Source organism: Equus quagga, chromosome 3, assembly GCF_021613505.1.
Source record: "Equus quagga isolate Etosha38 chromosome 3, UCLA_HA_Equagga_1.0, whole genome shotgun sequence".
Classification (NCBI taxonomy): domain Eukaryota; kingdom Metazoa; phylum Chordata; class Mammalia; order Perissodactyla; family Equidae; genus Equus; species Equus quagga.
Genome location: NC_060269.1, coordinates 112,490,097 through 112,510,324, shown reverse-complemented (window position 1 = coordinate 112,510,324; position 20,228 = coordinate 112,490,097). Strand labels below are relative to the sequence as shown.

Here is a 20,228-nt window from a genome sequence, read left to right as displayed (position 1 = left end):
TGGAGATGAAGTTCCTTCTTCCACCCACACAGCTTACTCTTGGGGTGACAGATGCCCAGGTTTTCCTATCTCTGTACTTAGAACAGCTGCCCTTTCTTTCTGAGGTTAAGAGGGCCACCTCCATTGTGAACAGGATGAGAATGGTTACCTGTGCAAAAAGAAAGGGCTAATTCTGTTTCCCTTACCAATGTTAGGATCGACCAAGTGAGCAAGATGGCCTTCTGCACCCACTGTCCCTGGACCAGAATGGACACCCTGTGGAAGACAAGCTAATTTTGCATGAAGAGGAGCCAGAGCTGCTGGAACCTGAAGAAGAGAAGAGACGTCAAGAAGAATACTGGCGAGAACTTGAGGCCAAGTGCAAGCGGCAAAAGGCGGAAGCAGCCGAGAGGAGACGGCTGGAGGAGCAGAGGCTCCAGGCCTTGGAGAGGAGGCTTTGGGAAGAGAACAGAAGGCAAGAGCTCTTGGAGGAAGAGGAGGGAGAGGAGAGAGAACTACAGCTGGCGGCAGAAAAGAGGCAGCAGGAAGAGGAGAGGCAGAGACTGGAAAGGCAAGGTTGCCAAGGCCAAGAGCAGGGGGAGCAAGAGGAAAGAAGGCACCTGGAGGCCGAAGAGCAGAAGCGTCTGGAGGAAGAGGTCCAGCGACTGGAGGGCCTCACTCAGCAGGAGGAGCTGGAGGCACAGAGCAGGCAGGAAGCCGAAAAGCAGCGGCAGGAAGAAGAGGAAAGAGAGTTGAAGGAGCTCAGAAGACTGGAGGAGCTGGAGGAGCAGAGACGGTGCGAGGCCGAGAAGCAGTGGCTGCAGGAGGAGGAGAGAAGGCTGGAGGAGCTCAGAAGACAGGAGGAGCTGGAGGAGCAGACATGGCGGGAGGAGGAAGAGAAACGAATGAAGGAGCTCAGAAGGCAGGAGGAGCTGGAGGAGCAGAGACGGCGAGAGGCCCAGAAGCAGTGGCTGCAGGAGGAGGAGAGGAGGCTGGAGGAGCTCAGAAGGCAGGAGGAGCTGGAGGAGCAGAGACGGCGGGAGGAGGAAGAAAAACGAATGAAGGAGCTCAGAAGGCAGGAGGAGCTGGAGGAGCAGAGATGGCGGGAGGAAGAAGAAAAACGAATGAAGGAGCTCAGAAGGCAGGAGGAGCTGGAGGAGCAGAGATGGCAAGAGGAGAAGGAGGCAAAGAGAAAGGAATTGCTGAAAAAGCAGGAGGAAGTGGAGGCACAGAAGCTACAGGAAGCAGAAAAGAAGCATCAAGAAGGACTGAGAGTGGAAGATGAGAGTCAGCCGGAGCTAGCTGACAAAAGTGGCTTGAGGAGCCCACTTCAGACTGACTTTGCAGAGAAACCAGAAGAACGAGAACACCTGAAACCTGAGAAGCAAAGAGAAAACTCTGAGGAACCAAGCGTTTGCGAGAAGCAGAGCCGTGAGGCTGAGCCATCAGGAGAGCAGCAGGGAAAGCAGGAGGATGTTCACGGAGATGATCGTGTACGTCAGGAAAAGAGAGAAGAAACTAAAGTGCAACATCCCCGGAAACAAGAGGCGCAAGGGGAAGAGAAGCTGGCTCCAGTGGAGACGAAAGAAGCTGCCGCTCCAGAAAAAGAGAGAAAAGTGGAGGAGCTCAGGTGGCAGGAAGTAGATGAGAGGCAGACCATGCCCAGACCCTACACCTTCCAGGTATCATCAGGAGGGAAACAAATTCTCTTCCCCAAAGTCAATCTGAGCCCAGTGACGCCTGTGAAAGATGCAGGACTTGCCTCTGCTCCCCATGAGCCAAAGGCCCCCAAAGCCAGCCCGGCCTCCCATGCCCTGCCCTCGTCCCTGAGCATCCCCCACACCGCCATCCTGGTCACAGGAGCACAGCTCTGCGGCCCAGCTGTCAACCTGAGCCAGATCAAGGACACAGCGTGCAAGTCTCTCCTGGGCTTGTCAGAAGAAAAGAAGCATCTGGATGTCCCCGCCCTGGAGAACCCACCCCGAGCCCCCGTCGATCCCCGGGCAGGCAGCGGGAAGGCCAAGCCTCCCCAGGAGTCCCCGAGCAGTGTGGCCGCACTGGCTGAATGGGCGTCCATTCGGTCCAGAATCCTGAAGAATGCAGACAGTGACCAGCGCAGCGAGAGAGATCAAGGGCGTCCCAGGGATGGGCACAGTCCGAGGGGCCGAAGTGATTCCCGAGGGAACCTCCGGAAGACCCCGCCAGTAAACGCAAAGTTCTCTATTATGCCTGCCTGGCAGAAATTCTCTGATGGTGGCACAGAGGCCTCCAAACAGAACACAGAAGCAGAAAGCATTAGAAAAAGACCTGTGCTAGGTCCCAGCGAAGAGACAGCACCCCAGCCCCTGGCTGCTGATCCTCACGAGCACCGGAAGGGTGCAGAGAAACTGACGGTGCACCGGGAGCCAACGGACACCACAGAGGGATGCAAATTTGCCAAAGACCTTCCATCTTTCCTTGTTCCAAGCCTTCCTTACCCTCCGCAGAAAGCTGTGGCCAATGCAGAGCCCGTGACCACTTTGGACAGCGAGACCACAAGTGGTATAGGAAAGCCAGACCCCGTGATGCCAGGTGGAGAGGAAAAAGCCTCCCCTTTTGGGATAAAGTTGAGAAGGACCAACTACTCCTTGCGCTTCCACTGTGACCAGCAGGCAGAACAGAAGAAGAAGAAAAGGCACAGCAGCACAGGGGACAGTATCGAAGGGGGGCCGCCTGCACCGGGAAGCACAAACGGAGAGAAAGAGACAGACGGTGTGGCCCTCAGGCGTGGCCTTTCACTCCCTGCAGAGAGGAAGCAAGCCCTGTCCACCTGGAAGGACCCTGCTGAGAGCCCCTCCAGCCACTCTGCTCCTGCAGCCCAGCCCAGGCCCCCACGGGCGAGCAGCCAGACTCTGGCTCCAGAGCAGGACAAGGCAGCGAACAGGATGCCCTTGGTGCAGAAGCCAGCCCTGGCTCCCAAGCCCGCCAGTCAGACCCCGCCGTCCTCCCCACTCCCCAAACTGAGCAGGCCCTACCTGGTAGAGCTGCTGGCTCGCCGGGCTGGGAAGCCCGACCCGGAGCCCACCGAGCCGTGCAAGGAGGGCCAGGAGAGCGGTGCCCCCCGGCCGCCCTGGACACCACCCCCGGAAAGGAAGGCACAGAAGCGGGGTAAGGAGGAAGAGGTGGAAACAGAGAGAAGGTTCGCTTCCCCGGCTCCCTCTGCCACCAGGCAAGAGAAGCCTTCCCAGACCCCCGAGGCCGGCAGGAAAGGTATGTAGCTGCAGGTCGGCAAACTGCCTCTGTCCAGCTCATTGTCTGTGTCACAGCTAAAGCCAGAACTGCCTGAAGCTGGAAGGAGCCATCAGGGCTGGTGTGAGAGCGCTTTTCCCTTACTTAGAGGACAGTTTGCTATTCCTGAAGGGCCCTCCCTCCTCAGTCACAGTGAGGCTCTTTACCTTTGCAGCCCTCCTTTAAATTTTGGAAATGCAGGCTGACTCTGCTATGTGTTTGTAGCTCATATCCATCAAAATACTTATTTACACGAGTAATAAGTTAAAGGTGCTGACACTTAAGACAAACGCACTTTCAGTTGACGATGGAAATTGAAATACAGTCCTAATTAATGAAGATTTCATTGATCATTAATCATTATGAGGGGGCCGTGCAATGAGAGTAAAGACTGGAGTTTCCTAGACCAGTGACTGTTCTATCTCTGGGCAGTAGCAGTGCCAAGCGGGGAGGTTGGGGGCTTTGACAGCTCCATGGGCCTCAGGAGCCTCTGTGTGGGTGATTGACTTTGACTCTGTTTTATGCAAAATACTCTGCAGATGTATCCTGCCCTCCCAGCTTGCCATTGCAGAGCCCTCCTATAAAGAAATTTGGGAGGGACCCCTGCTCCTGGCTGACCCTCATGTTTCTACATACCTGAGGTTTGGGGCTGCTCAGGGATCACTGCAGTGGCTTTGGGGCCCCTGAGAACCTTCATCAAATACTTTTTCTTTTCTGTTTTACAGGGTAAGAGGTCAGGTGTGGGTCATAGGCCAGGAAGTTACTCACATTTCTCAGAGAAATTCTCCCCTGAGGTTTTTTAGAGAGGGGTCGTTTTTTTCTCTTTGGTTTAATTGTTTAGGTTTGGGGTGATTTTTGCAGAGAAAGGGGCTGTTTCCTGAGGAGTGTTGGTTTGGTTACTTGCCTTAAGGAAACCTGCTCGTCCTTTTGAATAGACTTTCTTTTTTTTAAAGATTTTATTTTTCCGTTTTCTCCCAAAGCCCCCCGGTACACAGTTGTGTATTTTTAGTTGTGAGTCCTTCTGGTTGTGGCGTGTTGGGATGCCACCTCAGCATGGCCTGATGAGCGGTGCCATGTTGGCGCCCAGGATCTGAACCAGTGAAATCCCGGGCCACCAAAGCGGAGCGTGAGAACTTAGCCACTCGGCCATGGGGCCGGCACCCTGCTCATCCTTTTTTTTTTTTTTAATATATTTATTTATTCCTCTTTCTCCCCAAAGCCCCCTGGTACACAGTTGTATATTCTTCATTGTGGGTCCTTCTAGTTGTGGCATGGGACGCCGCCCCAGCGCGGCCCGATGAGCAGTGCCATGTCCGCGCCCAGGATTCGAACCAACGAAACACTGGGCCGCCTGCAGCGGAGCGCGCAAACTTAACCACTCGGCCACGGGGCCAGCCCTGCCCTGCTCATCCTTTTAACCAAAAGGACTGGCATATTGATCAGCTGTTTCCAGACCATTTCTCCCCAGTGATTTCTGTTTGTCCTGCTGATAAGGAGCCCATATTCAGTTTTGTTTTGTACCTCTGTGCTGGGCCCTGGGGGGAAAGCCATGGGAGCCCCCACAAGCCGGTTAAGAACTGTCTCAGTTCCCTGTAGCCTTGTGGGTCTCATGGTCGCAAGCCTCATTGTCTTTCAGAGCTAGGTGTTTTGGGGGTCCATCTCTCAGCTGGACGTCTTAAAAGTTGAGGTGCCAGATGTAGGGTCCAGACCCTTCCCTCTTCGGGGAGAAGCTGGGAGTCATGTGCTCCCTCCTGGTTGTGGGTTGCCGCGCCGGGGGTGGGGTTTATGGTAAGATTGTGCCTCAGCCGCTCCTACCCGTTTTGATGTGTTTTTTTTTCTCTTGGTCCGATGTGTAGGAGTCAATCAGCTGGTTTCTGGATTTCTTTCAGAGAAATTGGTTCATATGTAGCTGTAGACTCAGTATGTCTGGGGAGGAGGGGAGTCCCATGTCACCATCTGGAACCAGAAAGCTCATTTTCAGTTTTGATGTTAGCTTTTGTGTTGTTAGCTTTCAAGGTATTGTCAGAGTCCCTCTCACAGCCTGGCCTGCTCTATCACTCCGTATCTTCTCCCCAAAGAAATAATGTTCCCACTCTACTTCTTTCTCATAGAGATGTCCCTTTAAGCCTTAGGATTTTCTACCAAAGACTATCACTGCCCCTGTTTTCTTCCTCACTGTCCAGATTCTGGGCTGTCAGACTCTACCAGTTGAGTTTTCATTTGGTAGGAAAGAACCATGAAAACAAGGACGTTGTGCCTTATGGGTGGTTGCTGCCTAAAGACCATTGGGATTTTCCTGTCTGGACTCTAGGCCAGGGCTGACCAAATTTATTTGATGGAACACCCCATCAGAATAAAAGTGTTCAGGGGCCGGCCCTGTGGTGCAGCGGTTAAGTGCGCATGTTCTGCTTCGGTGGCCCGGGGTTCACCAGTTCGGATCGCGGGTGCAGACATGGCACTGCTTGGCAAGCCATGCTGTGGTAGGCATCCTACATATAAAGTAGAGGAAGATGGGCATGGATGTTAGCTCAGGGCCAGTCTTCCTCAGCAAAAAGAGGAGGATTGGCAGCAGATGTTAGCTCAGGCTAATCTTCCTCAAAAAAAAAAGAAAGAAGAAAGAATAAAAGTGTTCAGCCTGGACCTCCAATTTATTTGTTAGCTGTGTACATGTGGTACTACCATTAGCTAAAACCCTGTGAGCACCATATACCCTTAGAGTGAAGTTCACTGAAACAATAGTGGATGTCAATCCACATTGCAAATCACGATGCTACGTTTTATTTTCTTTGGGCAGCTTCTTGTCAGATCCGATGTCTTCGTAAAGTGGCAGACAAAGAGCTTGTCAGGTCTGCTCTGTTCTTAGGCTTGCGTTATTAGTAACATATCAAGTCTATAGTTTGCAGGAATTTACACATTTGTCCATTTCATAAGGGATCATTTAGTTCTCAGGAGATATGATGCTCCATAAGTCATCTAACTGCAGAACCTCACAATATGCTAAAAGCAAAACAAGTGAGGACCAGATTGCTGGTTCTCTCCCCGCATCGCATCGCATCGCATCACATCACATCACAGTGCTCCCAGCTTCCCTCGGGCGTCTTGAAACACCGTTTGTGATACATAGCCTGATGCAGGGGCTGAGGGAGGTTGTCAGGGCCAGTCTGAGTGTTAAATATTAGAAAAGCTTGATTTTGTTTTTATTTTTAGATTTAAAAATATAGAAATAGAAATTCTAATCTTCTTTCATCCCCAGTGAATTCTTGCACCTCCCGTAGGGCACACACACCGTTTTTTTTGGAGACCACTGCTATAGAAAGGAGTCTGCATTCCCGAGGCTGAGGCCAGCCAGGACCAATGTGCAGGCCCAGCCACTGGGAGAACCCAGCCTGGTAGGAATGAAAATAGCGACAATAAGCCTCCCGTGTTTGTCCTCTAACACTTGGATTACAGATATCATCAGATGCCATCTCATTCTGAAATGCCCACCTCCTTATGGTGGGTAGAAGAGATGTTCGGTGCCCCTTTCTCCAAGAACTGACCTTAGGGAGCAGTTATTAGAACCCTGTAATTCCAGAGGGCACTTGCTCGTCTCCCCAGAACCTGAAGGAGGGAACTTGAGTGGGCTGTGGTTCTTGCTGTCCACCGAGTTTAAAATGAGAGGGAATAACTTTAAATTGTAGCCAAATAAATTTGTAATTAGATTATTTTGAACTCCCCTGACTAAAAAGGTCATGTAATTAACAAAGAATATCTCTGTCATTCAAAACCTTGACTGAAATGAGGGTTTTTCCTGTTTTGAGGATAATTTCAACAGCAGTCATCCTTTCTACTTAACCATTTACAAAGTGCTTTAATTGACACTGTCTCATTCAGTGCTCGGAGCACATGTGTAGATGATGATCTCGGCTCCATTTTACAGATGAGAGCACCAACATCTGAAAAGGTAGGTAACTTGCCTCCCCCCCACAGTGGCGAAGCCAGGACGAGGAGGCGTTCTTTCTCAGGTTAAACGGTCTTCCCCTTACGCCAGGACTGCCTCCAGTAATTCTTGCCTGGCATTTGTAAAATGCTGTAAGCCTTTAAAGAATACTTTCACATAAGTGTCCTTATGTTGCTTCTTGGACTGAATGACCTTAGTCATATATTTGCTCAAAAAAACATTGTTCAAAATTCCATAGGATTTAGCAAAACCTATTTTATTTCTCTTCTCGCTGTTCCTTTAAACCTGATCTGTGACTCTCATTTTCCCCCCATCTCTTGGGTAAAATCTTGGGCATAGTTCTTCAGTCACTTAAAAAAAGTTTTTATTGGGGCTGGCCCTGTGGCCGAGTGGTTAAGTTCACGCGCTCCGCTGCAGGCGGCCCAGTGTTTCGTTGGTTCGAATCCTGGGCGTGGACATGACACTGCTCATCAAGCCACGCTGAGGCAGCATCCCACATGCCACAAGTAGAAGGACCCACAAGGAAGAATATACAACTATGTACTGGGGGGCTTTGGGGAGAAAAAGGAAAAATAAATAAATAAATAAAAGTTTTTATTGTGATAAAAATGCTTAACATGAAACTTACCATTTTAACCATTTCTGAGTGTAAAATTCAGTAGGGTTAAGTGCATTCACATTGTTGCACAACCAATGTCCAGAACTTTTTCATCTTGCAAAACTGAAACTCTGTACTCCTTAAACAACTTCCATAGTCCCCTCCCCCAGCCCCTGGCAACCATCACTCTACTTTCTGTTTCTATGAATTCGACTACTCTAGATACTTCATGTAAGTGGAGTCACACAGTATTTGTCTTTTTGTGACTGGCTTATTTTACTTAATTATAAAGTCCTCAAGGTTCATCCATGCTGTCGCATGTGACAAGATTTCCTTCCTTTTTAAGACTGAATAATATTCCCTTGTACGTATGTACCACATTTTGTTCATCCATTCGTCTGTTGATGGACGCTTAGGTTGCTTCCACCTTTTTGCTACTGTGAATAGTGCTGCTGTGTACACAGGTGTACACCTATCTCTTTGAGATCCTGCTTCAATTCTTTTGAATGAATACCCAGAAGCGGAGTTGCTGGGTCTTATGGTAGTTCTGCTTTTAATTTTTTTGAAGAACCACACCACCCTACTGTTTTCCACAGAAGCTGTACCATTTCACATTCCCATCAGCCACACACAGGATTCCAATATTTCCACATCCAAACCAACAAATGTTATTTTCTGTTTTTTTGATACTAGCCATCCCTAATGGGTATGAGGTGATATCTCATTGTGGTTTTGATTTGCATTTCCCCAATGATTAATGATGTCGAGCATCTTATCACATGCTTGGTCATTTGTATGTCTTCTTGGCAGAAATATCTATTCAAGTTCTTTGCCCAGTTTTTAATTGGGTTATTTGGTTTCTTGTTGTTGAGTTGTAGGAGTTCTTTCTATATTTTCAGTTACTTTTTGAAAATAAAAAGTCCTTAGGCACTTAGAGTAATGACAGTCTCATGTTAGTAATTAATATATCACCTCCAGTGCCATAATCAAAACTCCAAGCTCTATTTCAGATTAAAGTGTCTCCCTTCTAATTGGGCCCACTTGGGGCTGAAATGCCTCCAGTGGGGATGCAGGCATGGTCGACGTCTCCCCTTCCTCCCAGCCCGGAAACAGGCCCCAGAGCTGGGGTAAAGAAGGGAGAGAGGTGAGGCATTGGCGCTTGCTGCTCTTGGCTCACTGATGTTGAGTGCTGATTCTTCTGCAGGGCACTTCTGTGCCACCCTTAGACCCCTCACCTTCCGCCTGGGCTCTTTCTCCTTCTCCTGCAGTTCTCTTATTGCACTGGTGCCTCTTCCAGGCCACCCTGGGTCCCTCAGTCTCACTCCAGGCTGCCTCTCTCTCGCCCACGTGGCCCACGTGGCCTGAACCTCACGCAGCACTCAACAAACTTGGAGGCCAGAGTCTTCCCAGCACAAGCTCCTCTTCTCCATCTTCTGGCAGGCCCTTGGCAGCCACCATCCTCACCTTCAGACTTTTCTAGGTGTGACTAGAACCTCAAGGCTGTGCCCCACAGACGCCAGGAGACACACTCAGGTCATCTGAGGACCTTCTCACTTGGCTTAAGCTCCTTTCTTCCTGTGTGGGGAGAGGACATGGGAACACATCATGCTTCCACAGTCTTTTCCAAAGAAATTCTCCACTCTGGCATCTTCTGCCTCAACCCTGATTTTTCTATGGCCTTGAGGTGGCTGATGGCCACCTCCTGGGCCAGTCTCAAGCAGGTCACCCAGCACGTTACTTCAGCATGTGAGAGTGGGGGCCGATGATTATCTGTTACAGGCTGTGGTTGAGCACTTCAGCTGAAACCAGACAGGAGTCCCATTTTAACATCCTGCTTTCTGTGTTTTGATCCCCAACTACAGTCCAGACCTGTTATTCCTTTACGCATACTATGTTATAGGTTTTTTTTCTTTTTGAGGAAGATTAGCCTTGAGCTAACATCCGTCACCAATCCTCCTCTTTTTGCTGAGGAAGACTGGCCCTGAGCTAACATCCATGCCCGTCTTCCTCTACTTTATATGTGGGACACCTGCCACAGCATGGCTTGCCAAGTGGTGCCATGTCCGCACCTGGGATCCGACCCGGTGAACCCCGGGCCGCCGAAGTGGAAGTGTGCACTTAACTGCTATGGCGCCAGGCTGGCCCTGTTATCAGCTTTTTGAAGTCTGGTCCATAACTCCAGGAGGTGCTATGCAAATTATAGTTCTCAGGAAATAAAAATATGGCTAGAGGTTTATCTTTTCAAATTATTTCAGTCAATTTTAAATTTAGGCAATTATACTTTAAAGGTATTTTGACCCTTGTGATAAATACCAGTCAAAGTTGTTTGCAGAAAACTGTCCAGTTGCTTTAATGACCCTCCCGAGCAAGTTCAGATGGAAGGTTTGCTCTGGGATCCCCTTTTACATAATAGCTTTCAATGGAAGTCATTTAGAGCTCAGCAATTTGGTTTTTAGACATTTTATTGCCCTTGAGTAAAAAACCGAAACATTAAATTAGTTCCCGTGTATGTAAAGCTTCTCAGTTGAGCAGAATGCTTAAAGTGAATATTTTTTGATTTTCTGGTTAACTAAAGATTAATTCAAAACTTTCCGTTTCAGTTTTACAAAAAATTCTGAAATGCGTCAGTTTCCTTTCCTGTGTTAGATCCTAACTGCATCTTTATTTGATGATTATGGAGGTTGCAATGCCCAGGGCTCATTATAAATATGAATTTGCTTTATACAGCATTATAGTTCTAAAGGGTATAGAAAATTAAGCAGAATCTGTCTTTTTTTTTTTGTGCTTGAATTCCTAATTCAAACTTGTTTTGGTTCTTTTTCCTCAATATAAAGTCCGGGTGACTGAGAGCCCTGTTTGGTAAGGTTCTGGATCATCAAGTGTAAACTTCTATTGGGTTTCAAAAGAACAGGACTATAGTGAGCCCTTTTCCTTTGAGATAGTAAGGGATTCAGTGCCAGAGTGATTCTTTCTAAAAATGCCTAACTTTTACTTCAGGGATAAGAAGGGGATGACTCTCATAGACATAGATAATAAGAACAGCTCACTTTTGTAGAGTGGTTACTATATGCTGAGCGCTGTTCTAAATGTTCCGATACCCAAGGTCTCTTAATCTTCCCGGCAGCCTGACGAGGCATGTGTCTTCATGGCAGCCTGACAAGGCATGTGCCGTTATCATCTCCACTTTATGGATTCGAAACTGAAAAAAAGTAGCTACTTCTCCTTAGAGAAGTAGCCTTTCTAAGGACACATAAGGTCAAACCCAGATCTGCTCAATTCCAGAGCCTGATTACCCTGATACCCACCCCCTGTGCGTAGGCGAGACAGTCAACACAAGAAAAGCACAGACTGGAAGTCAAAAGGCCTGGGTTCAAACTTCAGCCCCTGTACTAACTGCTGGGTGACCTTGGGCACGGCCCATGACTGCCATGGACCCTAGTACTCAGGTCTATCGAAGGAGGGCACTGGACCAAAATCACGGCGTCCTACTGCGTTCCGTGGAGCCCTGTTGCCCTCAGCAGCCCCACTAGGGGGACCCGTCCCCTTTTTCCTCTTTCATACGTTGGGTTTCACAAAGGATATCGTTTAGAGGAGAAAAAGGTTCCACTGAAGAAATAAATTGTAAAAAGTAATAAATAAAAAAACAATGAATCAAAAAACTGCCTGAGTCCCCTCTAAACCTGAGATTTTATGACACTGGAGATTTTATTTTTACTTCCATTTCCAAGGAAGAGAAACGTTCCTGTTTTTCTGTTGATCAAGATGTTACTTCCCCACCCAGTGGAGTCACTCAGGCATCACCACAGAGTTCGCGTTAGGAGGGGACTTGAATATTTCATGGGCTGATTAATATGTCGCAAGTTTTAGGGGATGAGGGACGAGATAAGTGAGCAGTTAGTTTCACTGCAAACCTGCTTTTGTCTTTACTGATTCTGATCACAATTCCAACACGTATGTGTGAAGTGGGGAGATCTCCCACACCTCCAAGCAATTCTCGGACACTACCTGGGTGTCATACATTTCACCTCAAGATAGCCTCAGACCCCACAGGTTAAGGGCTCAGTCTCCTCACAAGACTGTCCCCCATTCAGATGCCAATCACAAGTCACCTGTGCTTCTGATCGACTGACTTAAACCAAAGGTTCCCACGACCCTCTCCTTGGGTTCAATTAATTTGCTGGAGCGGCTCACAGAAGTCAGAGAAACATTTTACTTACCAGATTACTGGTTTACTATAAAAAATATAACTCAGGAGCAGCCAGATGGAAGAGCTGCACAGAGCAGGGTATGGAGAAGTGGCATGGAGCTTTAGCAGGCCTCTCTCCCCAAATCTGCAACCTAGAAGCTCACTGAATGCCATCCTTTTGGGTTTTTATGGAGGCTTCATTACATAGGCATGAGTGATTAAATCACTGGCCATTGGTGGTTGAACCTGGAGGTTGGGGGTAAGACTGAAAGTTCCAACCCTCTAATCACAAGGTTGGTTCCTCTGCCAACCAGCCCTCATCCGTATCTGTGGTCCCAAAGTCACCTCCTTAACATGACAGGAGACACCTTTGTGCTCTTATCACAGGAAATTTGAAGGATGTTAGGAGCTCTGTGCCAGAAGCAAGGACGAAGATCAAATATATATATATATATATATGTATATATATATATATATATTCCTTACTGTAATCACAATATCACAGTCTGTTTTCCCACAGAAAAGCCAGTGCTTCAGAGCAGGCACTCTTTAGATGGCTCCAAACTTGCGGAGAAAGGTGAAACGGCACAGCCCCTGTGGATAACGTTAGCCCTGCAGAAGCAGAAGGGGTTTCGGGAGCAGCAGGCGACTCGAGAGGAGAGGAAGCAGGCCAGGGAGACCAAACAGGCAGAAAAGCTCTCCAAAGAGAACGTGAGTAGCCTGGTCTTCAGCTTTAACTTTGCCTCCTGTGCTTGGCTCTTTTAGGTCACAAGGATTTTTTAAAGAAAGGGTTAACCGAGACTAGCAGAGAGTACTTAGGGTAAAGCAGTCAATAAATTGACCACTGTTAAACCAAGGAAGCATTTTCAGTTAGAAATCTGATTTGGTTTCCTTATGCCTTTAGGTTAACCTGATTTGGCAGAACCCACAATATAATTAGCAGCGATCCACGCACACAACAGTTATGTGAGAAATATGAAAATGATTGTGTTTGTGCAGTGAATTGAGAGGAAATCAGGAGTCTTGCTCTATGGCCCTGATTTTATAGACAGTTCGATGGGGCTTCTCTAGGAAGTAGCAGTTCCTCTTTGGGACATTTGCGCTGAGCTGCTCAGTGGTCGGGGGCCAGGGTTGAGCACACATTGTTCCCCAGTGCGGTCCAGCTGCTCTTTTGGGAGCAGAGGTCGGGGGCTGGCAGGCAGAAGCCCCCAGAGCCTCATGTGATCAGTGTCTCCATGTCCTCAGGTTGAAAACATGCTTTCTCTGACCTTCTCTGCCCATCCAGGTCAGTGTCAGCCCACAGCCTGGAAGCAGCAGTGTCAGTAGACCTGCTTCTCTGCACAAGTCCACCACTCAGCCTGAAGAGAAGCAGCTGGAGACCGCAGTGTCCAGGCTGGAGCGCAGAGAGCAGCTGAAAAAGGCCAACACTCTTCCTACATCTGTGACAGGTAGAGAGCAGGTCCATTTCTATTTAACTGCAGTTACAGGTGTTTCTTCTTAGAGCATGCTTTCTTTCCTCCAGTGTAATAACTAGCACAGCATGTTAGGCATTTCAAAGCATAGGCTGGGTGACAACTCCATTCCTGAACTTTGATACTGATAAAGACCACCAGGAACTCACCCACCCACCAGCGGTGGTGTGATAGTAAATGTTTAACAATCAGCTCTTCAGGGAGCCGGGAGACCTCTGATTTGTAGCATTTGCCATTTTCCATGGTGTGAATACTCCCACCATGGCCAATTTCAAGCTACCAATGTGGCGTCAACTCGCTTGCTAAATTCCTTGAACATTCAAACTATCTCCACCTCCCCACTGCCTGTAGTCCAGCAGAATTAGCTCTATTAACTTGCTGTAGCAAGGGAGACTACATCCCATAAGAACCTTCCAAACAAAGAAAGAGACAAGATTATAATAGGATTTGGGGTAAAGGGTGAAGTTTAGGTGAAATTTAAGTGGAGCAGTGTTTTGATAGGCTGAAAGCAAAGCAAGGGTGCACATAAAGGGGTTGACGTCAAACCTGAGCTAAAAAGTGCACTCAGGGTCCTGCTTCCTTTGACACTATAAAGTTAGGCTAAATGTGTGCAAGCTGTATCTGGAAACCTCTACCTGGAGCTCTGCACCTCGGGTGGAAGTGGGAGCTGCTCTGAATCATGGTGACCACATGGCTCAGATACTCCAGACAAAAGTGGGATGGTCCCTTCTCACTGATGTGATTTCAAACAGCAAGTTTCCGACCGGCTGTGACTTTAGAGAGCAAGATTTTTCAGCTCTAAGTCCTTAATGTTAATATTAGCAACAGCCGTGTTTATATGTTCATGACACACAAGAGACACAAACACATTTTTTTTAAAAGTCTTTATTCTGTTCAAAGGTAAAATGATCCAATAATGTTTCCAACTATTTCCTTGTTACAAATCACTTGGAGGATGGACAAATCTGAATGAGCTTCCTCCCAGGGGTTAATAGGGTGTCTGTTTTCCCCACTAGGTAACCCTCCTCCCCAGAGGGCACTGAACTCCTGGCCCCAGGCTTTGTATGCCTTGGTAACCTGCTAGCTGGGGTCTGGAAATGTAAAGAGGTCTCACTTTTTTTTTTTTTGAGGAGATTAGCCCTGAGCTAACATCTGCCACCAATCCTCCTCTTTTTTGCTGAGGAAGACTGGCCCTGAGCTAACATCCGTGCCCATCTTCCTCTATTTTATATGTGGGATGCCTGCCACAGCATGGCTTGCCAAGTGGTGTTATGTCCGCACCCAGGATCTGAACAGGTGAAACCCAAGCTGCCAAAGTGGAACGTGCGAACTTAACCGCTGTGCCACCAGGCCGGTCCCTAAAGAAGTCTCACTGTTAAGGCTACATTTACTGTTGGGTGAGGGGGGAAAAAAACTTTATATTTGAAAACCACTTGGAGCCCTGTGTATTTTCTCAGGAGCCTCCATGGGCATTATTTCATTTGATCTTATGCTCAGGAATTAAGGGTTTTAAACATTATGTGGGTGTGTCAGAGAGATAATTCTTTCAAAATAAAATAAAAGCTCCAAAGTCAAAGAGATGACACCTTTCTCTGCCTGACTTCTTGGAAGTATCAAAGAGTTAATGTAGTTCAGCTTAAGAAAGCGAGCCTTTGTCCTGAGTATTTGTCTTTTCAGTAAGTATTTCCTGAGTTCTGTGAATGTGGAGGCATTGCCACGGGCACTAAATATGACCCAAAGATAAGACTGGTACCTCACTTAGGAAGCCTCTGAGGTCTGGTAAAGAAAGTGATATGGTGCCGAGGAATTGTTAGAAGGCCCGAAAGGCACAAGAGCTGGATCCTGGCAGGATCTGTGCGTCTCAGGGTGGAGGGACCCAGGGCATGCTTGGTGGAGCGGGTGATAACTATTGACCTCACCAGCTTGATAAATTCATACTGCTGGTTTGATCTTTTTCTTCATGAAATTGACTGGTTGTATGACTAGAATAAAAAAATTAACCTTTTATTTCTTATTATCATGCAGGCATAGCTTCTGTGCACAGAAAAATTAGACTTCTAGAAAAATCTCGGAAATTAGAATTGACTGCACTGTAATCTGTGTGAAACAGTTATGATCACATAGCTTTCTTTCTCTAATTCTTCTCACCAAGGATGCCCAGTGCTTCACTGGGTTTTCCTTTCTGACTCTCATACTTCTGATAAATCAAAATGTGGCTCTAACTTATTCCTTTCTCCTTTGCCTTCAAAACGACATCCAGTGGAGATCTCTGATTCAGCTCCCCCAGCGCCGCTGGTGAAAGAAGTCACAAAGAGGTTCTCTACCCCAGACGCTGCCCCTGTGTCAACAGAACCAGCCTGGCTGGCTTTGGCCAAAAGGAAAGCCAAGGCCTGGAGCGACTGTCCTCAGATTATTAAGTGAAGAGTGACTCTCATCCATTTCTATTGCCAGTTATTGGCTCCTCTCTTGCCCTTTTTATTTATTTATTTTTTATATGAGGTAAAGAAACCAAGCTAGGGAAAAGAAGCATGTTTTATAGGCTCTAAAATAATGCTTAGAAACTGAACTGGTGGTGTTCCTTGTAAAGAGTGTATTTGCACAACCCTAGGTCCTGGTGCCTTGAGCTCCTAGTTCTAAAGAGAAAATTTTGTCCAAGGGACCACATGAAGCAAAATCTCTAAACTAAGAACTCATGTGAGCCTGCCATGCCCAGCCCATGGCCCTTCTACACGTCCATCCACACACCATTCAGAACATGTACTTTTGCCAATCTTTGTAATGGCTTCTTGATTCTCTACTCCAATTTCTTTTATCCAGAACATTTACCCCATCATATGTTTGGGGATTTCTACCGTTTTCTACAGTAATGGTGAAAGGATCATATATAGATAGAACCAGGAATGCTCATTCTCCTGAATGCAGTGAGTAACTGGGAATCGTAAATAACAGTCGGGCTCTCAACTCTGTGCCCGTGTCTGTTTTTCGTGAATCTTCCCCAACCCGCAACCATAACATAGAGAGCGAATCCATTCACACTTCTACCACACTGGTAGTCCACAGGCCCCGTAATACCAGTACTCTCCTTAAGGACGTGGTAAATTTGGCCCAGTCGGCTCCTAGAGAACATTTTTATTTAATATGGTGAAGAAAGGACGCTACAAATTCTCTTTCCATCTCTGTGAATCCCTACCTAGTGCAGTGGATCTTAAGATGTTCAGGCTCCATCCCCGGCCTGCTGAATCAGATCCTGTGAGGATGGGCCTGGGAATGTCTATTCTGGCAAAAACTCTTCAGCTGAATTCCAATGTAGCCCAAAGGTTGTAGAACCTTGGGCTGTACTGCCTCTAGGGTGATCTGGTTTCTAAAACTGAAGGGGAGGCTCATTTCCCCCCAAGAAGCAAAAGTGAGACAGGAAAAATAATAAAACAATCCCCAAACCAGCCATTTATTACAAGATACAAGAGCCTATTGACGTTACATGTCTCTGAAAATTCCCTTAGGTCTTTAGGGAAAGGTAACAGGAAGCCAAGATTTGGAGCCTTTGTACTAAGAACTTCCTGTGGGAAGTTTCTTTACCGTAATCAAGTAATTTATATTTAGAGTCAAGTGTGCAGTAGTATTTATAATTTAGAGCATTCACCTTGCTATCATTAAAAAGCATCCCCGAATTTTAAGTGGCCTTGTTGTTATACACATGTGATAGAAAGAAGGGACCTGGCAATTTAAAGCCACATATATTCAGTTTTATTTCCCTAAATTTGCTTTATATGAAACATAGACATATCAGCAAACCCACACATTGCTGGTACTAACTTTGTATTTCATCGTGTTGGCATATATTCTCCTTTTTTTTAGATTCTGACCCCAAAATATAAATACAAATCCTTTGCCCAGTGCAGGGGGATGTACATCTTTTTCTCTTCTCCTACAGAAACACATTTTATTGGTGTCAGTCATTTCCCTTTATGCTCACTCAATATGCAATGTGCTGTTGTTCTATCATTTACCTTAAAGAAAAGATGACAGCAACGTTATTTACCATATAGAAGGCATTTTCTTTCTGGAAACGATGGCTCAGCCTCATGGTAGCAGCTGGCATGTGTGGTCAAGTGGATAGTTGTGCTCTTGCAAGTTGTACTTAATATATATACTGGACCTTCAGACTGTTAAGAATCAATGTAACTTTAATTTTTTTTTATTGCTATGGGAGGCACTTAGTATTCCACTGCACGTTTCCCACGCTGATGTTCATTTCTAAATCGAATATGTAGGCATTTGTTAGTTTCCGTGATTTCCTCACTAATATAACACTTTTTAAGGGGATCTTTTCACCTAGAGCCCTGGAATTATAGTGCTACAGTAATTCTTCTGAACTGACTTTTTCTTTCATCCCATCAGCTTTCGATACTATCACAGTAATAACAGAGAATAGGCGAAGAAATCAGATTATTAGCAAAGAATGGTGAGTGAGTTAACTCTGCTGACTCATATGCCACCCAGCCCATACAAAGTAGGGGAAATACCTCAGTTAAAACGTTTCCATCAATCTTTAAACACATGCTGAAGAAAAGGTCAGTTACAGCACTTACTTCCAGCAACTTCTAAAGGATACATGTTTAATATTTCATGTAAAAATTACTCCAAATTTGCACTAAATACCAATGAAGTGTTATTTTGCTTTAGTTGTTTTGCAGTCTTTTCTGATCAACAAACTAGGGGGGAAATTCTGTAAAAACATAAAAAATTCAAGACTTTTTTTTTTTTAAATGAATGACTGCTATGTTAAATACACAAGCTTTTTTTTTTTAACAAATGTATACTTCTGGCAAGGTTATAGATGATTAACCTCTGTTCATAGACTTATATATAAAAAATTAGAGTTTTTTTGTTTACTTTTTTAATTTTTCAAGTGCAATTGTTTCTTACACAGCATATTATTAATTACTATTAAATTATCATTTTAGCCAGTTAGCAAATTATAGTATGTATTTTTTGTCTCTTCTTGTGACATTTCGTTTAATTGCTTATTTTAAAGCAGGAACATTAGAGTTACAAGCATCTTGCAATATTTTTACCAACAATAAAATTAAGTAGACTTAACAATCAAAATACCTTAATGTGATTTTAATATTATTTTGAGATTTTGGTTGTATAAAGTTTTAATGTAAAATGTCCATTATTGAAGGAAAAGATCTTTCAATAAAAAATACCCACAAGATCTTTGGTGCTGATGGAATTTCCTTTTCAAGTTGAAGATTTTACTAATTTCAATGATGGTCTACAAGCAAGCTCATGTTTACATAGCTTTTGTTGAGAAATAAAAATTTCAAGGCATTTTATGTGGTACCTTATTATATTTTTCACTAGGTGTTTTTGGAGAAAAATAATGAATGGGGGCAAATAAAATATCTATTTCAATCCTCAATTGGAATTGAATGGTCTGTATCTCAGACAAAAGGATCCTACAGCGTCCTTACTCAAAATGTGAGCCGTACAACAGCAGCAAGGGCATGAGCTGAGAGCGTGTGAGAAACGTAGCTTAGGGCCCCAGACCAGACACACTGACTCACATGGCTGGGCTAGGGTGAATGAGCCATGTGAGTGAGGCCCTCGCCTGGGGTGCCAGAAAACTCAGTAATCAAGATAAATACTTTTTTTTAAGTATGCTTTTTTGGTGAGGAAGATTGGCCCTGAACTAACATCTGTTGCCAATCTTCCTCATTTTTTTCCTCCAAAGCCCCAGCATGAGGTTGTATATCCTAGTTGTATGTCATTCTAGTTCTACTATGTGGGATGCCGCCACAGCATGGCTTGATGAGTGGTCCATGCCCAGGGTCCAAACCAGGGAATCCTGGGTGGCTGAAGGGGAGCATGCAAACTTAACCAGTTGGCCATGGGGCCACCTCTGATAAATAACTATTTTAATGCAGTATTTTAAAACATCAAAATTAGCACATATTCCATGATGAACAAGTATCAAAATTTTAAATAAAGACAGGGTCAGTATTACTGAATTTTCTTTTTGCCTCAGGCTTCACTGTAGCTCAGCAGAGCACCCTCCTCCCAGCCCTCTCAACTGCAATGTGCATTTTAGCAAGAGCTCCAGGTGGTTAATATACACATGAAGGTTTAAGAAGCACTGACCTAAAACCTGGAGATATGTTGTTCTTTTTGGCCAGCCAGCACCTCAATCCCCTTTCTATGTTTGGGGAAATCTCCAACTCATAGGTCTTGGTGGGAGGCAGCACTCGCCTCCTACCACGTGAAATGCCTGATATGTGCTTTCCTCTACTCTTTCATGGCCATGGAACCTATTTCACTCCAAATTGGAAGGGACTCTGAATTGGGAGCAACTGACCAAAAGATGGGGAAACTGTGAGGAAGTCTGGAAGTGGAGGGGAACAGTGTCCAGCATTAGTAGTGTCAGCATAAGTTTGAGCATTCTAGAGCCTGAAGGGTAGCAGCTGTGTCTTCATCAGGCCGAAATCATATAGTGACTTCAGGCACTTATTGTTCCTGGCTATATTGCTCTAGCCCTCTTTGCAATTCTGCAAGCTACTCAATATTCTCTTTAAAAACTATTTTCTGCTTAAAATAGCCTGAGTTGGCTTCTATTGCCTACAGCCAAGAACTATGTCATGTTTGATATTTGAGACTTCACTGATGAATAAATGGACAAATGAAACAATACCACATTGATTGTAGAGATGGGGGAAAGGTCAGCAACAGAGTACATTTTTGTTACTTTAAGTGCTTAGCACAGATGTCTAGGATGTAATATGCCTT

General features: G+C 45.8%; 1 protein-coding gene across 6 annotated transcripts in view; it reads left to right on the top strand.

Moving 5' to 3' along the window:
- CRACD (capping protein inhibiting regulator of actin dynamics) overlaps positions 1 to 20,228 on the top strand; it is a 274,637-nt gene that overhangs the window by 239,355 nt on the left and 15,054 nt on the right. For 3 of the 6 annotated variants that reach the window (XM_046656408.1, XM_046656403.1, XM_046656404.1), the window contains 4 exons: positions 195 to 3,228; positions 12,476 to 12,681; positions 13,256 to 13,418; positions 15,703 to 18,660. In XM_046656408.1, coding sequence (XP_046512364.1) covers positions 195 to 3,228; positions 12,476 to 12,681; positions 13,256 to 13,418; positions 15,703 to 15,863 — 3,564 coding nt within the window. In that variant the 3' untranslated portion in view covers positions 15,864 to 18,660. Of the gene's footprint in view, positions 1 to 194; positions 3,229 to 12,475; positions 12,682 to 13,255; positions 13,419 to 15,702; positions 18,661 to 20,228 lie in introns of those variants that run through there. The other 3 variants (XM_046656406.1, XM_046656405.1, XM_046656407.1) reach the window with 3 other exon arrangements.